Source organism: Mustelus asterias, chromosome 27 (assembly GCF_964213995.1).
Source record: "Mustelus asterias chromosome 27, sMusAst1.hap1.1, whole genome shotgun sequence".
In the NCBI taxonomy this organism is placed as follows: Eukaryota; Metazoa; Chordata; class Chondrichthyes; order Carcharhiniformes; family Triakidae; genus Mustelus; species Mustelus asterias.
In genome coordinates this window covers 41,747,408-41,768,659 of record NC_135827.1, presented here as the reverse complement: position 1 = coordinate 41,768,659, position 21,252 = coordinate 41,747,408, and the positions used below count along the sequence as shown (strand labels likewise).

The 21,252-nt window shown below is 44.6% G+C and overlaps 1 protein-coding gene across 4 annotated transcripts in view; it reads left to right on the top strand.

The window, feature by feature from the left end:
* The window catches only part of LOC144479980 (basal cell adhesion molecule-like), a 227,500-nt gene extending 206,462 nt beyond the window's left edge, over nucleotides 1-21,038 (top strand). For 3 of the 4 annotated variants that reach the window (XM_078199122.1, XM_078199121.1, XM_078199120.1), the window contains 3 exons: nucleotides 4,410-4,554; nucleotides 11,864-11,981; nucleotides 16,057-21,038. In XM_078199122.1, coding sequence (XP_078055248.1) covers nucleotides 4,410-4,554; nucleotides 11,864-11,981; nucleotides 16,057-16,059 — 266 coding nt within the window. In that variant the 3' untranslated portion in view covers nucleotides 16,060-21,038. Of the gene's footprint in view, nucleotides 1-4,109; nucleotides 4,223-4,409; nucleotides 4,555-11,863; nucleotides 11,982-16,056 lie in introns of those variants that run through there. The other variant, XM_078199123.1, reaches the window with a different exon arrangement.
* Nucleotides 21,039-21,252: the final 214 nt, after the last annotated feature.

Below are 21,252 nucleotides of genomic sequence, written 5' to 3'. Positions count from 1 at the left end.
TGTTCACCTACCGAAACTTTGAAGACCTGACCGGGCTCATTCCCCAGTACTAGGTCCAGTATAGCCCCCTCTCTAGTCGAGCTATCTACATATTGTTCCAAAGAACCCTCCTGTACGCATTTTACAAATTCCTCCCCATCCAGAGTCCCAGCTCTCAGCGATTTCCAGTCTATACCAGGGAAATTGAAGTCTCCCACTACAACAACCCTATTTTTCCTGCACCTATCCAGTATCTCCTGACATATCCGTTCTTCCACTTCCCTTGGGCTGTTGGGGGGCCTGTAGTACACCCCCAACATAGTGACTGCGTCCTTCCTGTTTCTAAGCTCCACCCAGAGTGACTCGTTACACGACCCCTCTGAATGGTCCTCCCTCTGCACCGCTGTAATATGCTCTCCAACTAATACTGCTACTCCCCCACCTCTTTTGGCCCCTCCTCTGTCTTGCCTAAAACACTTGTACCCCGGAATATTCAGCTGCCAGTCCTGTCCCTCTTTCAACCAAGTCTCTGTCACCGCAACCACATCCAAATTCCTCGTGAGCATTAAGGCCCTAAGTTCGTCTGTCTTACCTGCTACGCTCCTTGCATTGAAGTATAAGCACTCCAGACCTCCAGGCCCAGTGAGGTCATCCTCCCCCAGAGTGCTCTTCTTCTTTGCCAGCCTTGTCCCAGCCCCAAGCTCGTCCCCAGCGTCTACACTTGTAGACCTAATATTTTGATCCCCACCCCCCTGCCATACTAGTTTAAACCCCCCCGAACTGCACTAGCAAAACTCCCAGCCAGGATATTCGTGCCCTTCCAACTTAGTTGTGACCCGTCCTTCTTGTACAGGTGCCATCCTCTCCTGAAAACTTCCCATTGATCTAGGAAAATGAAGCCCTCCCTCCTGGACCAGTCCTTTAGCCAAGCATTCAATTGTACTAACTCCCTATTCTTAGCCTCACTGGCACGAGGCATTGGGAGCAGCCCAGAGATGGCCACCCTGGAGGCCCTACTTTTTAGCCCATTTCCCAACTCCCTGAATTGCTCTCGTAGGATCCCCCTGCTCTTCCTATCTACGTCATTTGCACCAATGTGTACAATGACATCCGTTTCTTTATCTTCCCCTTTTAATATGCCTCCTATCCGCTCGGAGACATCCATGACCCCAGCACCAGGTAGGCAGACTACCATCCTGGAGTCCCGTTCGCACCCACAGAATCACCTGTCTGTGCCTCTAACCGACGCATCCTCCACCACTATTGCTCTCCTAACCCCTCTCTTTCCTTCCCGGGCCACAGAGCCTGACTGTGTGCCAGTGACCTGGTCACTGTGGCTTACCCCTGGAGAGTCATCCTCCTCCACACTATCCAAAACAATATACTTGTTTTGGAATGGAACAACCACAGTTGACCCCTCCTCTAATTGCTCACTCCCCTTCCCTCTCACACCTGTCGCCGAGCCCTTCCGAGTATGAGAGACAGCCACTGGAGTACTCTCTGATACGTTTCCCTTCTGACCTTTACTCCTCCTAACTGTGACCCACGTGTCTTCCTCCCGATGCCCCAGTGTAACTAGTTCCCTATAACTCATGTCAATTATTCTCTCATTCTCCCTGACTAGACCAAGGTCAGCAATCTGCAGCTCCAGTTCCGTGACACGGTCCCTCAGGAGCTGCAGTTCCACGCGCCTGGCACAAATGTGAACCTCTGGGAGGCTAGGTGTTTCCAGGAACTCCCACATCCCACACCGGAAGCACCGAACTGGCCTATCACTCATCACTATCACAACAGTTTGAGCAATTGGATTCCAATCAATCAGAAGGCTCCCGTGCCTTCAGATTTGATTTCCCTCTTGTGGGTGCAATTTGGTGGAGCAGTGCAGCATACAGCGAGAAAGGCACTTCCTTCCCCAGTGAGAGGAGACAATGGGCCCGAATTTACCATTGCTTCGCGCCTGTTTCCGGGCGCGTAAACGTGGTAAAGTTCGGGTGTGAGGCCATTAACGTGATCCGCACCTGCGTCCGTGCAGATGGCCACTTTACCGAGAGCTGGGAATGGCCGCTATCCAATTCACGCCCGAAACGGGCGCAACGGCGATTTAAATGCATTTGCATGCATTTAAATTGAATGAATAAACTGCCCGCCCAACTTTATCAGCATTTCCCCCTTTACCACCGCATTCGCCGATCCGGAATCCCCCAAAATGGACATAGAAGCATAGAAAACTACAGCACAAAACAGGCCCTTCGGCCCCACAAGTTGTGCCGAACATATCCCTACCTTTTAGGCCTACCTATAACCCTCCATCCTATTAAGTCCCATGTACTCATCCAGGAGTCTCTTAAAAGAGCCTATTGAGTTTGCCTCCACCACCATTGACGGCAGCCGATTCCACTCGCCCACCACCCTCTGTGTGAAAAACTTCCCCCTAACATTTCTCCTGTACCTACACCCCAGCACCTTAAACCTGTGTCCTCTCGTAGCAGCCATTTCCACCCTGGGAAAAAGCCTCTGAGAGTCCACCCGATCTATGCCTCTCAACATCTTATATACCTCTATTAGGTCTCCTCTCATCCTACGTCTCTCCAAGGAGAAAAGACGGAGCTCCCTCAGCCTATCCTGATAAGGCATGCCACTCAATCCAGGCAACATCCTTGTAAATTGCCTCTGCACCCTTTCAATCTTTTCCACATCCTTCCTGTAATGAGGCGACCAGAACTGAGCACAGTACTCCAAGTGGGGTCTGACGAGGGTCTTATATAGCTGCATCATTATCCCCAGACTTCTAAACTCAATCCCTCGATTGATAAAGGCCAGCACACCATACGCCTTCTTAACCACCTTCTCCACCTGCGGGGCCGATTTTAGAGTCCTATGGACCCGGACCCTAAGGTCCTTCTGATCCTCTACAGTACGAAGAGGCTTTCCCTTTATATTGTACTCCTTCATCCCATTTGACCTGCCAAAATGGACCACTACGCATTTATCTGGGTTGAAGTCCATCTGCCACTTCTCCACCCAGTCTTGCATCCTATCTATGTCCCTCTGTAACTTCTGACATCCCTCCAGACTATCCACAACCCCACCAACCTTCGTGTTGTCGGCAAACTTACCAACCCATCCCTCCACTTCCTCATCCAGGTCACTTATGAAAATGACAAACAGCAAGGGTACCAGAACAGGTCCCTGGGGCACACCACCACTGGTGACCGACCTCCATTTAGAAAAAGACCCATCTATACCCACTCTCTGCCTCCTTTGGGCAAGCCAGTTTCCACAGGGCAGCAGCCCCTTGGATCCCATCTCCTCTCACTTTTTCGAGAAGCCTTGCATGGGGGACCTTATCGAACGCCTTGCTAAAATCCATATAAACCACATCTACCGCTTTTTCTTTGACATGCTGAATAAAAGTCTGAATCGGGCGCTTCAGCTGCTGAAGTGGTGAGTTCAGCGCTTCTGACTCAGATCGGTGGTGGAGAGGGGAGGGAGGCGGGTCAGATCATTCTCTGGTGGGGGGAGGGGTGGAGGTGGAGGTAAGAGGGAGGGCCGATCGTTATCTGGTTGGGGGGGCGGGAGGAGGAGGGCCAATCGTTGTCTAGTTGGGGGGGGCGCCGATCATTGTCTGGGGGGGGGGGTGGTGGGGAGGGCAGATTGTTATCTAGTTGTGGGGGGCAGGTGGATCAGATATACCTCCGGGTACATCTGGTTGGGGGTGGGGGTGGATTGTGAGGCCAGATCATTCTCGTGGGGGAGGCAGGGGGGGGGGGGGGGGGGCGCAGTGAGTGAGGCCAGATCATTCTCGTGGGGGAGGCGGCTGTGAGGCCAGATCCTTCCGGGGGGGGGAACGCTGAGGAAGGTCAGATGTACCTGGGGGGGGGGGGGGGGGGTCAGATGTACCTCGGGGGGGTTGGTGGAGCAAGGTCAGATCATTCTCTGGGGGGAGGAGTGAGGCCAGATCGTTCTTGGTGGAGGCGGGGAGGGGCGCTTTCTGCGGCCGGGAGCGATCTGACATGGGCGCACTTTTTCAAATTTATTTCTAACTGCACATGCGCAGTTCAGAGCTCCCATAGTTTCGGGGGCGCTAAGCCCCACCCACAGCGCAATTCAGACCCGCAATTTCTTTTCAGGCGAAGAGCATATGGGGGCGCCTGAAAGCAGATTTCCAAGTCGGATCCGAATTGTGCCCAGATTCAGCACTTAGAATGAAAATGGTAAAATCAGGCCCAATGAGTTTGAAACCTGTACTGAGCAGCAGCCGACAAAGAGTCAGGGATCAGAGTGGACTTGACTGATTGATGGAAGTACAAAGGTAAACAGTCAGAAAATGGACTAAGGAGAGAGTTTCCTCCATTAACTAAAGAGCTGCAATATTTGGGTGGTATTCAGTGTCACCATCTTGTGCTTCATTCAGTCTCCTGTTTCTCTAGGGATGTCTCACACTAGGAGTAGTGGCGGGATGTTGATAATCGTCATCGTTGTCTGCATCATTCTTCTTGCCTTCTTGGGTGCTGTCCTCTACTTCCTATACAAAAAGGGCAAGATACCCTGCGGCCGCTCAGGAAAACAAGACATGTAAGTCTTACTGCTGTTGTAATTGTGGGAATGTGAGCAAATACTCGAGGATGCATTTGAGAATATGTGCCTTTGAAAGAGAGACAGCAATTGTGTGTATATGTGAGAGAGAGATAAAGAGAGAAAGGGACTGTCTATAAACTAATTTGTGCAAAAACTCTCTGTACAATTCTTTGCATTTTTTGCACACACAAGACTGAATGAAAGACCCATCTGTGGCTCAATCATGAAGATAGGGATAGTATTAGATTAAAAGAAGGGGCTTGGATATTGCACAAAGCAGTGGCAAATCTGAGGATCAGGAGTGTTTTAGAAGCCAAAGGGACACTAAACAGTTGATAAAAAAGAGAAAAAAAACAAGCCATCAATATAAAACAAATTGTAAGAGTTTTTAGAAGTATAGGAAAAGAGTAGCTAAAGTAAATATCGGTCCTGAGAAACAAGAGACATGAGAAATTTTCATGGGGAATGAGAATTAAACAAATCTTTTGTTTTTGTTTTCACAGCTGAAGAAATAAGTTTCATACCAGGAATATTCGGTATCTTGGGGACTAAAAAGAGTGAGGAGATTAAAGAAATTAACAGTAGGGAAAGAGTATTGGAGAAAATTAAGGGACTAAAATCTGACAGGTCCCTAGGAGCAGATGACCTACACCCTAGGGTTCTAAAGATAGTGGATGCATTAGCAATGATTTTCCAAAATTCCTTAGAGAAGTTAACAGATGTCAAACCACTTTTCAAGAAAGGAGGGGGAAGAGAAAATGGTAAAATTCAGGTCACGTGGCCTATATCAGTTGTTGGGAAAATGCTAGAATCTATTATTAAGGGAATGGGTGATCACCAGGCAATCCAAGAGATGCTGGCAGGTAGTTCAGGAGTCCCCTGGGGTCTCGGTCACAAATTGGTATTCCATTTTGGAGGCTGATGAGAACGCTGGTTCCTCCAGGAAGTGCAGACAGAGCCAAGCTTCTGGCACCACAAAGAGCCTGTCTGTACAGGGGGAGGGGGAAGAGAGACAGGGCAATAGTAATAGGGGATTCTATAGCCAGGGGTACAGATAGGCGCTACTATGGCCGTCAACGTGACTCCAGGATGGCAGATTGCCAACCCTGGTGCTAGGGTCCAGGATGTTACCGAACGGCTGAAGGGCATCCTGAAGGGGGAGGGTGATAAGGCAGAAGTCATGGTATGTGTTGGTACAAGTGACATAGATAGAAAGAGGGATGAGGTCTTGCATCAAGGAGCTAGACAGTAGACTAAAAAGCAAGACCTCTTGCAAGATCTTCTACAGGCATTTAGAGACGCGAGGACTGATTAGGGACAGTCAGCATGACTTTGTGAGTAGAAAATCGTGTGTCTCAAATTTGATTGAGTTTTTTGAAGGGGTAACCAAGAAGGTAGATGACGGCAGTGCAGTTGATGTTGTCAACATGGACTTTAGCAAGGCCTTTGACAAGGTACCGCATGGTAGGTTGTTGCATAAGGTTAAATCTCAATGGATACAAAATTGGCTTCTTGACAAAAGCCAGAGGATGGTTGTAGAGGGTTGTTTTTCAAACTGGAGGCCTGTGACCAGCGATATGCCTCAGAGATCAGTGCTGGGTCCACTGTTATTTGTCATTTATATTAATGATTTGGATGAGAATATAGGAGGCATGGTTAGTAAGTTTCCAGATGACATTAAGATTTGTGGCATAGTGGACAGTGAAGAAAGTTATCTCCAATTGCAACGGGATCTTGATCAATTGGGCCAGTGGGCTGACGAATGGCAGATGGAGTTTAATTTAGACAAATGCGAGGTGATGCATTTTGGTAAATTGAACCAGGGCAGGACTTACTCAGTTAATGGTAGGGCGTTGGGGAAAGTTACAGAACAAAGAAATCTAGGGGTATATGTTCATAGCTCCTTGAAAATGGAGTCACAGGTGGACAGAGTGGTGAAGAAGGCATTCCGCATGCTTGGTTTCATCGGTCAGAACATTGAATACAGGAGTTGGGACATCTTGTTGAAGTTCAAAACTGTATGCCCTTACGGTGTCCGTATCCTTCCATTCCCATCCTATTCATTTATTCATTTAGTTGCCCCTTAAATGCCGCTGTTGTACTTGCTCCCACCACCTCCCCGGGCAGCATGTTCCAGAAATTCACCATCACCTGTGTAAAACACTTGCCTCGCACATCTCCTCTAAATTTTTCCCCCACGCATCTTAAACCTATGTCCTCTAGTACTTGACTTTTTTTGCCCTAGGAAAGAGCATCGGATTATCTACTCTATCCATGCCACTCATAATCTTATACACCTCTATCAGGTTACCCCTCAACCGTATGCCTTTTTGACTACCTTGATTTCCTGCATTACCATTTTCAGTGATCGGTGGACATGTACGCCCAGATCTGTCTGCCTGTTAATACTCCTAAGGGTTCTACCATTTACTGTATAATTCCTGTATGCATTAGACCTTCCAAAATGCATTAACTCACCCTTCTCTGGATTAAACTTTACCTGCCATTTCTCTGCCCAAGTCTCCAACCGGTCTATATCTTGCTGTATCCTCTGACAATCCTCTTCACTATCCGCAACTCCACCAATTTTTGTGGCGTCTGCCAACTTGCTAATCAGACCAGCTACATTTTCCTCCAAATCATTTATATACAATACAAACAACAGAACTGATCCCTGTGGAACACCGCAAGTCACAGCCTCCCATTCAGAAAAGCACTCCTCTACTGCTACCCTATCTTCTATGGCCAAGCCAGTTCTGTATCCATCTTGCCAGCTCTCCTCTGATCCCTTGTGACTTCACCTTTCATACCAGTCTATCACGAGGTACCTTGTCAAAGGCTTTACTGAAGTCCATGTATACAACATCCACTGCCTTTCATAAGAACATAAGAAATAGGAGCAGGAGTAGGCCATCTAGCCCCTCGAGCCTGCCCCGCCATTCAATAAGATCATGGCTGATCTGACGTGGATCAGTACCACTTACCCGCCTGATCCCCATAACCCTTAATTCCCTTACCGATCAGGAATCCATCCATCCGCGCTTTAAACATATTCAGCGAGGTAGCCTCCACCACCTCAGTGGGCAGAGAATTCCAGAGATTCACCACCCTCTGGGAGAAGAAGTTCCTCCTCAACTCTGTCTTAAACCGACCCCCCTTTATTTTGAGGCTGTGTCCTCTAGTTTTAACTTCCTTACTAAGTGGAAAGAATCTCTCTGCCTCCACCCTATCCAGCCCCCGCATTATCTTATAAGTCTCCATAAGATCCCCCCTCATCCTTCTAAACTCCAACGAGTACAAACCCAATCTCCTCAGCCTCTCCTCATAATCCAAACCCCTCATCTCCGGTATCAACTTTCCCTCATCTAACATCGTCGTCACTTCCTCGAAAAACTCGATCAAGTTAGTGAGACACGACTTCCCCTTCACAAAACCATGCTGTCTATCACTAGTAAGTCCATTTGTTTCCAAATGTGAGTAAATCCTGTCTCTAAGAATCTTTTCCAATAAATTTCCCTACCGCTGACGTAAGGCTCACCGGCCTATAATTTCCTGGATTATCCCTGCTGCCCTTCTTAAATAACGGAACAACATTGGCTATCCTCCAGTCCTCTGGAACTTCACCTGTAGCCAATGAGGATACAAAGATTTCTGTCACGGCTCCAGCAATTTCCGTCCTTGCCTCCCTCAGTATTCTGGGTAGATCCCATCAGGCCCTGGGGACTTATCTATTTTAATGCTTTTTAAGATGTCCAACACCTTTTTGATATCTTCATGACCCAGAATATCTATACACCCTTCCCCAGGCTCCTCATCCATCAAATCCCTCTCTTTGGTGAACACTGAGGCAAAGTATTCATTTAGTATCTCGCCCATTTCCTCTGGTTCCATGCATAGATTGCCTTTACTATCCTTGAGTGGACCAACCCTTTCCGTGGCTACCCTCTTGCTCTTTGCATACGTATAAAATGCTTTAAGATGTTCCTTCATCCTGTTTGCCAAGGACTTTCTATGACCCCTTTTTGCTATCCTAATTCCTTCCTTAGATTCCTTCCTACGCTCTTTATATTCTTCAAGGGCTTCACCTGTCCTGAGCCTTTTGTACCCTACAAATGCTTCCTTTTCATTTTTGACAAGGCTCATAATATCCCTTGTTATCCACGATTCTCGATACTTGCCACACTTATCCTTCGTCTCCACAGGTACATGCCGATCCTGAATTCCAATCAACTGACATTTGAAAGACTCCCACATGTCAGATGTTGATTTACCCTCAAACAGCCTCCCCCAATCTACACTCTCCAGATCCTGCCTAATGTTGTTGTAGTTAGACTTCCCCCCAATTTAACACCTTTGCCCAAGGACAAATATTTATACACTGTTCCAAGAAACCCTCCTGGACACTCCTTACAAATTCTGCCCCATCCAAGCCCCTAGCTGTGGTGTCAGGAGAACAGCTAGAAGAGATGGAGAGATAAACGAGGGAACTACAGACCAGTGAGTCTCACGTTAGTGGTAGGGAAACTATTGGAGAAACTTCTGAAGGAGAAAGTTTGATCAGGGATAGTCAGCATGGCTTCTTCAGAGGGAGGTCATGCCTAACAAATTTGAATTTTTTGAGGAGGTAGCCAAGTGTGCAGACGAAGGTAGACCAATCGATGTAGTTTATGTGGATTTCGGCAAAGCCTTTGACAAGGTCCCACATAGGAAACTTGTAAAGAAGGTAAATACACATGGGATACAGATTAATTGATAAAGTGGATTCAAAATTGGCTCAGTTATAGGAGTCATAGGGTGATGACAGAAGGCTGCTCAGTGACTGAAGCCAGTGTCCAGTGACATACCACAGGGATCAGTGTTGGACCCCTTTTTATTCGTCATTTATATAAATATTATTGTATAAGTGATATAGATGATTATGTGGGGGGCAGGATTAGTAAGTATGCAGATGACACGAAGATTGGCCAGGTGGTGAACAGTGAGTGAGGCTGAGTGTCTTGGGCTACAAGAAGATAGAGACAGAATGGCCAAGTGGGCAGGTAAGTGACAGATGGAATTTAATCCTGAAAAGTGTGAGGTGATGCACTTTGGAAGGAGTAATTGACAAGAAAGTACTCAATGAATGATAGGACACTAGGAAGTACTGTGGGACAAAAGGACCTTAGCGTGTTTGTCCACAGATATCTGAAGGCAGAAGGGCATGTTAGTAGGGTGGTGAAAAAGGATATGGGACACTTGCCTTTATCAATCAAGGTATAGATTACAAAAGCAGGGAAGTCATGTTGGAGTTGTATAGAACTTTGGTGAGGTCACAGCTGGAGCACTGTGTGCAGTTCTGGGTGCCACATTATACGAAGGATGTGATTGCACTGGAGGGGGTGCAGAGGAAATTCACCAGGATGCTGCCTGGGATGGAACAGTTAAGATATGAAGAGTGGTTGGGTAGGCTTGGGTTGTTTTCATTGGAGCAGAGAAGACCGAGGGATGTCCTGATGGAGGTGTACAAGATTATGAGGGACATGGACAGAGTGGATAAGGAGCAGCTGTTCGCCTAAGTTGAAGGGTCAGGCACAAGGGGAGATAAGGTCAAGGTGAGGGGCAGGGGGTTAAAGGAGGGATGTGAGGAAAAGGTTTTTTACCCAGAGGGTGGTGATGGTCTGAAATGCACTGCCTGGGAGTGTGGTGGAGGCGGGTTGCCTCACATCCTTTAAAAAATACCTGGATGATCACTTGGCACATCATAACATTCAAGGCTATGGGCCAAGTGCTGGCAGATGGGATTAGGTGGGAGTTCAGCTGTTTCTAATGTGTCAGTGCAGATCCGATGAACCGAAGGGCCTCTTCTGCACTGGACAATTCTATGATTCTAAGGAAGTCAAAACAATGTCCTTAGCAAAGCACAGTATGATTAGAACAAGTCAATATGATTTTATTAAAGGAAACGCCTCTTTGACAAATGTATTAGTGCTTTTTATGGAGGTAACAGTAGGATAGATATAGGGGAACTAGCAGATGTAATAAACCTGGATTTCCAAAAAGCATTCAGTAAGGTGCTACACAAAATGCAAGATAAGGGCACATAGAGTTGGGGATAATATATTAACATGGATAAAAGATTTGGTAACAGATAGAAAACAGAGAGTGGGCATAAACAGGGCATTTTCAAGTCAGCGGGTGATGAATAACAGAATGCTGCAAGGATCGGTACTGGAGATTCAGGCATTTAATAAGTTAGACTAGGAAACAGTGTGTCAAAGTTAGCAGATGATATCAAGTCAGGTGGAAGGGTAGGCTGTGGGGAGGACACAGAGAAGCAACAAAGAGATATAGAGGGGGGAAGTGAGTGGCAACAAGATGACAGATGGAGTATAATATAGGGGAGTGTGAATTTATTCACTTTGGTTTTAAGAATCGTAAAGCAAAATATTTTTAAAAGATGTGAAACATCCAAGTGTCGATGTTTAAAGAAATTTGGGTGTGCCATACAAGGGATGTAGGAAGTTAGAATGCAGGTGCAGCAAGCAATTGGGAAGGCAATTTGACCTTTATTGCAAGTGGTTCTTTGTTTGCAGTACAAGAATAAATAAATCTCACTGCAGTTGCACAGGATTTCAGTGAAACCACATCTGGAATGTGTGTGCAGTTTTGTTCTCCATATTTAAGAAAGAATATACTTGCATTGGCGGCGGTACAGGGAAGGTTCACTAGATGGGTCCCTGGGAGGAGGAGGTTGTCCTATGATGTGAGGCTGAATAAATTGTGTCTATCATTCTCTGGAATTTAAAAGAATAAGAGGTGACCTACAAGATTCTAAGGGGTTTGATAGGCGGACGCTGAGAGATTGTTTCCACTGGTTGGGGAATCTAAAATAAGGGGTCACAGTCAGGATAAGAGGCTGATCATTTAGGACAGGTGAGGTGAAAATACTTCACCCAAAGCGGTGTGAATGTCTGAAATTTTGTACCCAAGATGTTTGCGGATTCTCCATAATTGATTATATTTAATCATGGATCATCTTGATCGCTCAGAGAGTTGAGGGACTTAGGAAAAGGGTGGGAAAATGGAACTGTAGCCCAAGATCAGCCATGGTCATACCGAATCACAGTGTAGTTTTGGTGGATGGTCTATTCCCGTTCCAGTTTCTTGTGATCTTCTGGTTGGATGAGCTACAGTTGTATATATTTCATGTTCACAGTGCTCCTTACTCGGCAGAATATTTCAGCTCTGACCAGTGTCCTGTTGTCAGGTTGTCCCTGGCTATCAGGTGTCTCCCATTCCTGGTAAACTAATGAGAGGTTTTGTTTAGCACACGGACAGATGCCCATGACGACATTGTTGTGGAAGTTAAGAATGACCAGAAGGTTCCAGAAGAGACGGTGCTTCTGCAAGGTGTCAATGGAGAGAAGAAACCACCTAATGACCAGGTCAGGCAACTAAATACCCGTGTGTTTTTCTGGGGGATATCTCCTGTGAGACTCACTGTGTCATGCTTTATTTTACATGCTGCTGCGAATTGGACTTGGGCCATTTCATTAAGATAAAAGTGCCATATAAATAAAAGTTGTTGTTGTTAGGCCACAACTAGAGTATTGCAACCATTTCTGGTCACCACATTTTAAGAAGGGTGTGAGGGTCCAGAGGAAATTTACCAGAATGGTTCCAGGGATGAGGGGTTTTAGCTACAAGGTTAGGTTAGAGAAGCAAGGGTTGTTCTTTTTGGAGTAAAGAAGATTAAGGGGCAATTTGATAGAAGTGCGCAGGATGGAGCGACACAGATTAGCACTGCTGCTTCACAGCGCCAGGATCTCGGTTTGATTACAGCCTTGGATGTCTGTCTGTGTGGAGTTTGCACATTCTCCCCATATCTGCGTGGGTTTCCTCCGGATGCTCTGGTTTCCTTCCACAGTCCAAAGATGTGCAGGTTAGGTAGCCATGCCAAATTGCCCCTTAGTGACCCAAGATGTGCAGACCAGGTGGATTAGCCATGGTAAATGTATGGGGTTATGGGAATACTGTGGGAGAAGAGGGCCTGGGTAAGACATTCTTTCAGAGAGTCGGTGCAGACTCAATGGGCTGAATGGCCTCCTTCTGCACTGTAGGGATTCCATGATGACAGGGTTAGATAAAGTAGAATTGTTCCCACTAGCTGATGGCAGAAGGACTAGGAGACACCAATTTAAAATTTTGGGTTAGCGATGCAGGATGACCAAAGGATTTAGGCCTTTTAAAGCCATAGCAGTGCATCCCTGCTTTTGTATTCTCGTCCTCTCAAAATAAACGCTAACATTGCATTTGCCTTCCTAACTACCAACTCAACCTGCAAGTTAACCTCGAGAGATCATGAACGAAGACTTCCAAGTCTCTTTGCGCTTTGTGTCTGAATTCTCTCCCCATTTAGAAAATAGTCTACACCTCAATCTTCCTACCAAAGTGCATAAACCTCACTTTCCCACATTGTATTGCATTGGCCCTTTCTTTACCCACTCTCCAAACCAGCCCAATTCCTCCTGCAGCCTCCTCAATGTTAACTGTCCCTCCACCTTTCTTTGTATCATCTGCAAATTTAGCCACAATGTCCTCAGTTCCTTCATCTAGATCATTGATGTATAAAGTGAAAAATTGTGGTCCCAACACTGACCCCTGCGGAACTCCACTAGTCACCGGCCGCCATTCCTGAAAAGGACCCTTTTATCCCCACTCCCTGCCTCCTGCCAGTCAGCCAATCTATCCATGCTAGTACCTTACCTCTAACACCATGGGCTCTTATCATACTCAACAGCATCCTGTGCAGCACCTTGTCAAAGGCTTTCTAGAAATCCTAATAGATAACATCCATTTGCTCTGTCTAACCTGCTTGTTATCTGATCAAAGAATTCAGACAGATTTGTCAGGCATGAACCCCTCTTGACGAAACCATGCTGACTTTTCCCTATTTTATCATGCACTTCAAAGAGATCTCATCCTTAACAATGGACTCTAAAATCTTACCAACAACTGAGGTCAGACTAACCGGCCTGTAATTTCCTGTCTTTTGCCTCCCTCCCTTCTTAAACATTAGCGATTTTCCAGTCCTCTGGGACCCTCCCTGACTCCAGTGATTCTCAAAAGATCACCATTAATGCCTCCACTATCTCTTCAGCCAACTGCTTCGGAACTCTGGAATGTAGTCCATCTGGTCCTGGTGAATTATCCATCTTCAAACCTTTCAGCTTCCCTAGCACCTTCTCCTTAGTAAAGGCCACCACACTCACCTCTGCCCCCCGACTCTCTTGAATTTTTGGTATGTTGCTGGTGTCTTCCACTGTGGAGACTGACGCAAAGTACCTATTCAGTTCCTCTGCCATTTTCTTTGTTCCGTATTGCCACTTCTCCAGTGTCATTTTTCAGCGGTCCAATGTCCACTCTTGTCTCTCTTATTTACTCTTTATATAGTTAAAAGAACTCTTGGTGTCACCAAGACTTCTATAAGATCACCCCTCAGCCTTCTACGCTCTAGAGAAAAAAATCCCAGTCTATCCAGCCTCTCCTTGTAACTCAAACCATCAAGTCCCGGTAGCATCCTAGTAAATCTTTTCTGCACTCTTTCTAGTTTAATAATATCCTTCCTATATTAGGGTGACCAGAACTGTACACAATATTCCAAGTGAGGCCTTACCAATGTCTTGTACGACTTCAACAAGACGTCCCAACTCCTGTATTCAATGTTCTGACCAATTAAATCAAGCATGCCGAATGCCTTCTTCACCACTGTGACTCCACTCTCAAGGAGCTATGAACCTGTACCCCTAGATCTCTTTGTTCTGTAACTCTCTCAAAATGCATCATCTTGCATTTATCTAAATTAAACTCCATCTGCCATTCGTCAGCCCAGTGGCCCAATTGATCAAGGTCCCATTGCAATCTTAGATAACCTTCTTCACTGTCCACTATGCCACCAATCTTAATGTCATCTGCAAACTTACTAACCAGTACCCCTCTGGTCCAATTTGAATAAATAAACAAGTCATAGAGGTTTACAGCATGAAAACAGGCCCTTTGGCCCAACTTGTCCATGCCGCCCTTTTTTTCTAAAACCCCGAAGCTAATCCCAATTGCCCGCATTTGGCCCATATCCCTCTATACCCATTTTACCCATGTAACTGTCTAAATGCTTTTTAAAAGATAAAATTGTACCCGCCTCTATTACTACCTCTGGCAGCTTGTTCCAGACACTCACCACCGTGTGAGAGAAAAAATTGCCCCTCTGGACACTTTTGTATCTCTCCCCTCTCATCTTAAACCAATGCCCTCTAGCTTTAGACTCCCCTACCTTTGGGAAAAGATATTGACTATCTAGCTGATCTATGCCCCTCATTATTTTATAGACCTCTATAAGATCACCCCTGCTACGCTCCAGAGAAAAAAGTCCCAGTCTATCCAGCCTCTCCTTATAACTGTTTATCAAGTCCCAGTAGCATCCTAGTAAATCTTTTCTGCACTCTTTCTAGTTTAATAGTATCATTTCTATATCCTTTCTATTTTGTTTCTGTCTTTAAGTTACAAAGAAAATTTCAGTAAATTGTATAAATCAGGAGGTAGAAGACAAAGAGAAACTTAGTGAAATTACAGTCATTGGGGAAGCAGTATTGAGCAAACTGATGGAGCTACAGGCCGAGATGTCTCCGGGTCCTGGTGGACTTCATCCTAGTATCTTAAAAGTGGTGGATAATGAGATACTATAGTCAACTCCCATCCTTCACAACCCCTTTATCGCAAATTTGTTTACCCATGCAAATGTATTTGTATATGTAATTGTGGTTTGTGGCCCAAAACTCACTCATCCAGTTTAGAATGTTGAACTCTCAGCTTTCCCATGGAGAATGCGCACACAGCACCGTACCCACTCTGCGTATGCGCAAGTTCACCATTCATGATTTTGCACATCGTGAGAATTTGCGAGGTCAGAACCCCTGTGAACAGCGAGAGTTTATTGCAGATATGTTGGTGTTAATTTTCCACAATTCACTAGATTCAGGAAAGATTCCATCAAACTGGAAAGCAGCTGGGATTAGGCAAAGCATCAGCCTAGGTCTGAACTTTCCAAACTAGGGTAGTTTAAAGATTCCCTTGCCTGGTTAATTCTGTGTCATTTTTGTTCTTTTGTCTATCTTTTTTAACCACAATTTTTCTCTGTTTGGACTCTTCTGTTTGCTGGACAATAAGGATAATTGAGATTATTTGGTCTCTAAGTTCCCCCCCAACATTCCGAGGAACCCAAATCCATGTCACAAATAGGTAGATTTTTGTTAGCCAAGGATAGCTCAGGATTTGGAGCAAACATGAGAAGATTGAGTTGAGGTACAAATTAGCTATGTTCTAATTAGATGATGGAGTAGACTTGGGGCCTCATCCTGCCCCCAAGTCACAAGATACTGTTACATCTCACTAATCAGTGGATGCTCGCTGGCAGTAAGACTTTGTGCTAACACGTTTATTTTGTTTTCCATTCTTTTTCTGCAGTGAAAGGAGAGAAACTGACCTGCAGACCTGCGGAATGAAGACTAGTACCACAGCGCTCCCAGCCTGGCCTGACCACACGGATATGACAGTGACATAAAATGTTTTTGCCTTTACAAATGTTACATATGTGCCTACACTGAAGCAGTTCCTACCAATGTCGGAACCTTTCCTCCACTGGAAATTGCTGAAGACTCCAGGCCGATCATTCCCCCCGATAATTCCACAGTCAAACTGGGTTGTGATGATTTTTAAAAATTTAATCTCTGCAATTGTATATCACCCCTCAGCCGAAGATTTCTTCTCAAGTTATTGCGTTGCCACATCAGCAGCTATACACTGTCAAATGCATGTCCACACCTCCTGTAGATAGCAGGATAGAAACTTCTAGTCACCTTTCCATCTTTTGATCACATCAATTGAAAATTAGTCTTTTTAATGAAGAATGCTGATAGAAACATGTAGATTGGAAAGCATTATTGAAAGGGGACATTTTTAGTACCATTCTAGAATAATTCTAATGCACTGCTGATAAGCATTTTCATTTTCCTAACAACCCACCATAACTTGGGCTGTGATATCACATTTCATCAATTGTGCGAACATTGGTAGTGATGTCACATGTGTTTGTGTAATTTCATTGCACATTTTAAAATTGATTTTTCCACCTCTTGCCAGAATTAGTTGTGATAAAAATAGTTTTGTAGATTTTGGGTGGGGGTCTCTATTCAGTACCTGAAATATTGCAGTAGGGCTGGACAAACTGCAGTCAGTAACACAGAGCAACGGGGACAGGATTTATGCTGCTTTGTATTGGCAATATTAACATTAATTAGATCAAGAATCTTTCGTCTTTTGGCTAACATCAAGCATTGTCAGATCAAGCCCAAGATGGCGTGCAATGCCTTATCTTGGTCAGCTTGGACCTGGTTTGCCTCTCTTGTGGGAACCATGAATTAGATTTGATTTGAATTTGGTTTTTGCAGCAAGCAAGGAATGGATTTGGGTCCACCCGGTCCACTGAGTATTGACTGTGTAACCTTAAGAATGGAGTAAAAAAAATTTTAAATCCTTCAGTAAATTTACAGGATCCAGAAATATTCTAATTGGAGGGATTTTCTATGAGGAATGCTGAACGTTGATTGTGGAGTTTACTCTCTGCTGAATCCAAACAAAATGCACTGTATTATAGGTAATTTTACTGCACTTCAGCATCCCTTCAAATGGAAATTCCAGAAGTAATGATTTGATGGGGCAAATAACTTAAATCATCCCAACCCCCATTTGATCACGAGCACAGTCATTCTTTAATGTCATCACCTTTGTAGGTCCTTTGTTTCTATGAATGTCAAGGCCTGGTAAGTGAGAGCAGATAAGGGTGTGTGCGTGTGATGGGTCTGTGTCTCTGGTGGTTGTGGCCTGTGTTTTTGTTTGGCAGGGCCTATATTCCATTAAGAAAATCATAATTCCATTTAATTATCAGCTCTTCTTTAACAAGTAAATTTTTACAGAAAATAATTCCAGTCATGACAATATATTGAATAAGAGGAACTAGTTTTCCACTATGACAGTGAAGGAATTGAAGGAAAACTGGCTTCTGCTTTTTCTCTCCAATTAGCGGAGTATTTTGAGCATTTTGTGTTTGTCGTTGCTGAAAGGGAGTGGAACATGTGCAGAGGGGTAGAAACAGAGGGAAAGGAGAGTTCTCCTTATTAATCCCCAGGATATGTTCATTGCAGGCTTGTAAGCTCAACTACCCCGACTCCAAAGTACCAAGGGCCACACGATTGTATTTCTCTCCATTTGTCTGTAAGCCCCTTGTTTCAGGTGTGAAGAAGAGTTTGTATATAGTTCAGTGATAGAGTACACCTTTTAGCGAGTTCTGTTTCTTTTTGCAGGCAGTGTCTCATGGCTTTCAACTTCACTATTTAAAGAACAATTTGTCATGTCATATACTGCAAACACTGACTCCATTTTTTGGCTCTTTGACGCGAGAGGCAATGCTGGAAACAAGCAGTTCGCAAAAGTCTCACCGAGTGGCCAAGATAATGGCCTGAAAGTGGCCTGTAGTCAGATGACATCAAATGTTATCCCTTAGTGCACAGAAAGGGCAATATTTCCTGGCACATGCCAGGTGTATTGCTCAAACCATAGGAAGTTAATTACCTGGACATTTTATTTTTAAAGATAGATTGGAAAGTTCTAGGCGTGTGAGGGGACAGAAAATGTGGAAGTAGTTTCCATGAAAGGTTTACTGAAGAGTGTGTATTTCCCCAAAGAACTTAGATTTTTGATTTGTCCTCCTGATAATCGAGCACTGGTAATCTCTAGTAATCCAAACATGGCACATGTCAGAAAAACTGAATTCAAATATTTGAGTATTTGCTATTTCAACACAGAACTACTTGCTTGCCAAACAGCAGAAGCAGCATATGATATAGACAGAGCTAAGCAATCTCAACCAATAGATTTGATCTAAGCTCTGCATTCTGGTCATTTCCAGTTGGGAAGGGGGGAAACAGAATCCCTACAGTGAAGGACGAGGCCATTTGGCACATCGAGTCTGCACCAATAACAATCCTACCCAGGCCCTATTCCTGACCAAGAGGCAATCTTTGCTCTGTGGGAGGAAACCCACATAGACATGGGGAGAATGTGCAAACTTCACACACACAGTCACCCAAGGCTGGAATTGAACCTGGGTCCCTAGCACTGTGAGGCAGTCAATCTGTTCCACTACAGCTACAACACTAGCATTTACTGGACAATGTGGAAAATTGCGCAGGACTGTCCTGTCCATAAAAAGCAGGACAAATCCAACTTGATCAATTATTACCCCATCAATCTAACCTTGATCAACTGCAAAAAGTGATGGAAAAGATGCATGGGAGCATCAGCACCTGAAAGTTGCCCTCCAAGCTCAACACCATCCTGACTTTGAATTGTATCGCATTCCTTTGCTGCCACTGGAAATTCTCAAAGTGGTTCAAGGCAGCAGCTCCCTCCTCCTGCAACCCGCCCCCCCCCCCCCCCCCCCCCCCGCCGCCGCCGCCAAAGGGTGCATATCTGAAGATGTGCTTAAAAAAACACCTTCTCAAGGGCAGTAAACCTGGCCTCACTCACATCCCATTAATAAACTTTCTAAAAAATAATCAAATTGTCGTATTCAATACTGACCAGTTATACTGGTCTGTCTGCCCCACGCAGCAGATTACTGTGTTTCGTTTCCTGTCCAATGTTTGTGAGGTTTTGAGTAGTGAATCCGATGAAAAACCTACACAAATACTTCATGATCAAATTATGGGTGGTTGATGGGAAAACTTTTCCAAAGTTCTCAAATGTTGATCACATCACAGGAAACATCCAAGAGCCTCTTTAAGCAGCTGGTCAGATTGCCAAGAGTTCAATATTGGATTTGAGGGTTCAAAAAAACATCAGCCTAATGTAGAATGTCATTTTAGAAGGAGCTATGTCTCACTCTCTCACAGCCATTGCTGCAGCTCTCCATCATCTCTAACTCATTTAGAAGGGAGGCTATAAACATATTAACAGTCTTTTGCCATGCTAAAGTTAACTTGCTTGTTTGTGTTGAAATTTCTAGAACATTGCTGCAGATGCTGAAGCTGCATCTGGATTATATGATTAGTTAAAATTATATTGTACACAGATTTGAGCTGCTGAAGAGTTAGCGGATTACCACAGAAGGCCCTTCATTAGAATAGGGTGATGCTCATTTATTAGAAACTCTGTTTATGTTTGAATGTTAGGGCTGGACTGACATGATAATCCTGTGGGCAGCAGGACAGGCTTTGGCTCCTGGACTCAATAAAACAAGAATAGCCTCACTTTTCTTGGGTAGCTGAGTATCTTGACAGGCATTACCAAGAAGCACCCAGCTAGAGCTTTGTTTGGCTGAAATGGGGCACACCCTCTCTCCTTATCAGGATATACTGAGAGAACTGGGACCACTCTATTCCTTTACAAGTGAGAAGACCACTTCCTCCATAGTTGAGTCTCTTCCCAGTTCCATTTTTGAACCTGAAATGCCACATGTACAGAACAGCTTCAGTTCTGGCTCTAATTTGCCAGATGCACTGGTTAAGGTAAGTCGTCTCACAACACCAGGTTAAAGTCCAACAGGTTTATTTGGTAGCACAAGCCACTAGCTTTCGGAGCGCTGCCCCTTCATCAGGTGAGTGGAAGTTCTATTCACAAACAGGGCATATAAAGACACAAACTCAATTTACAAAATAATGGTTGGAATGCAAGTCTTTACAGGTAATCAAGTCTTAAAGGTACAATGTGAATGGAGAGAGGGTTAAGCACAGGTTATAGAGATGTGTATGTCTCCAGCCAGGACAGTTAGACTAATCTCACTAACTGTCCTGGTTGGAGACAATACACATCTCTTTAATCTGTGCTTAACCCTCTCTCCCTATACCCCTATAATTACCTTTAAGACTTGATTACCTGTAAAGACTCGCATTCCAACCATTATTTTGTAAATTGAGTTTGTGTCTTTATATGCCCTGTTTGTGAACAGAACTCCCACTCACCTGATGAAGGAGCAGCGCTCCGAAAGCTCGTGGCTTGTGCTACCAAATAAACCTGTTGTACTTTAACCTGGTGTTCTGAGACTTCTTACTGTGTTTACCCCAGTCCAACGCCAGCATCTCCACATTAAAGTATTGAGCACAGCTGTATCTGTACATTATTTTGTGCACACTCAGTTCTGCACAAACAGGAGTTATAAATCCACCATTACTCAACCATGGAGGATATGTGAATTTTTCTAAGCTGGATATTTTGTGAGGCGTCTCTGTAAGTATGGAACATGTGCCTGGTAAAAGCTGTGTGCCCTATAATTACCTGCACAGCCTCATTCCACTTAAGTATTTTGTCTTGTGTAAATTTAAAAAAACAAATTGTGATTGTGTTTTTTTATGATTTGTGAAGAAAATGCTAAATAAAATATTATTGCAAATACCTGACATGATTGTAGTATTCTGAAATCTCTCTTTTGGATGTTATAAACTAAAAGTTCCTTTGCTTTGAAGATGTCCAATCTCTTATTGTGCATAGTCTAACATTATAGTCCATAAAACCAAGGAGCTGGGTGTTGAATTTTGTCAAGTCAGTAGCCTCACTCCTGCCCCTTCTTTCTCTCTCTTAGCTTTGAGATGACCCAATACAAGTTCT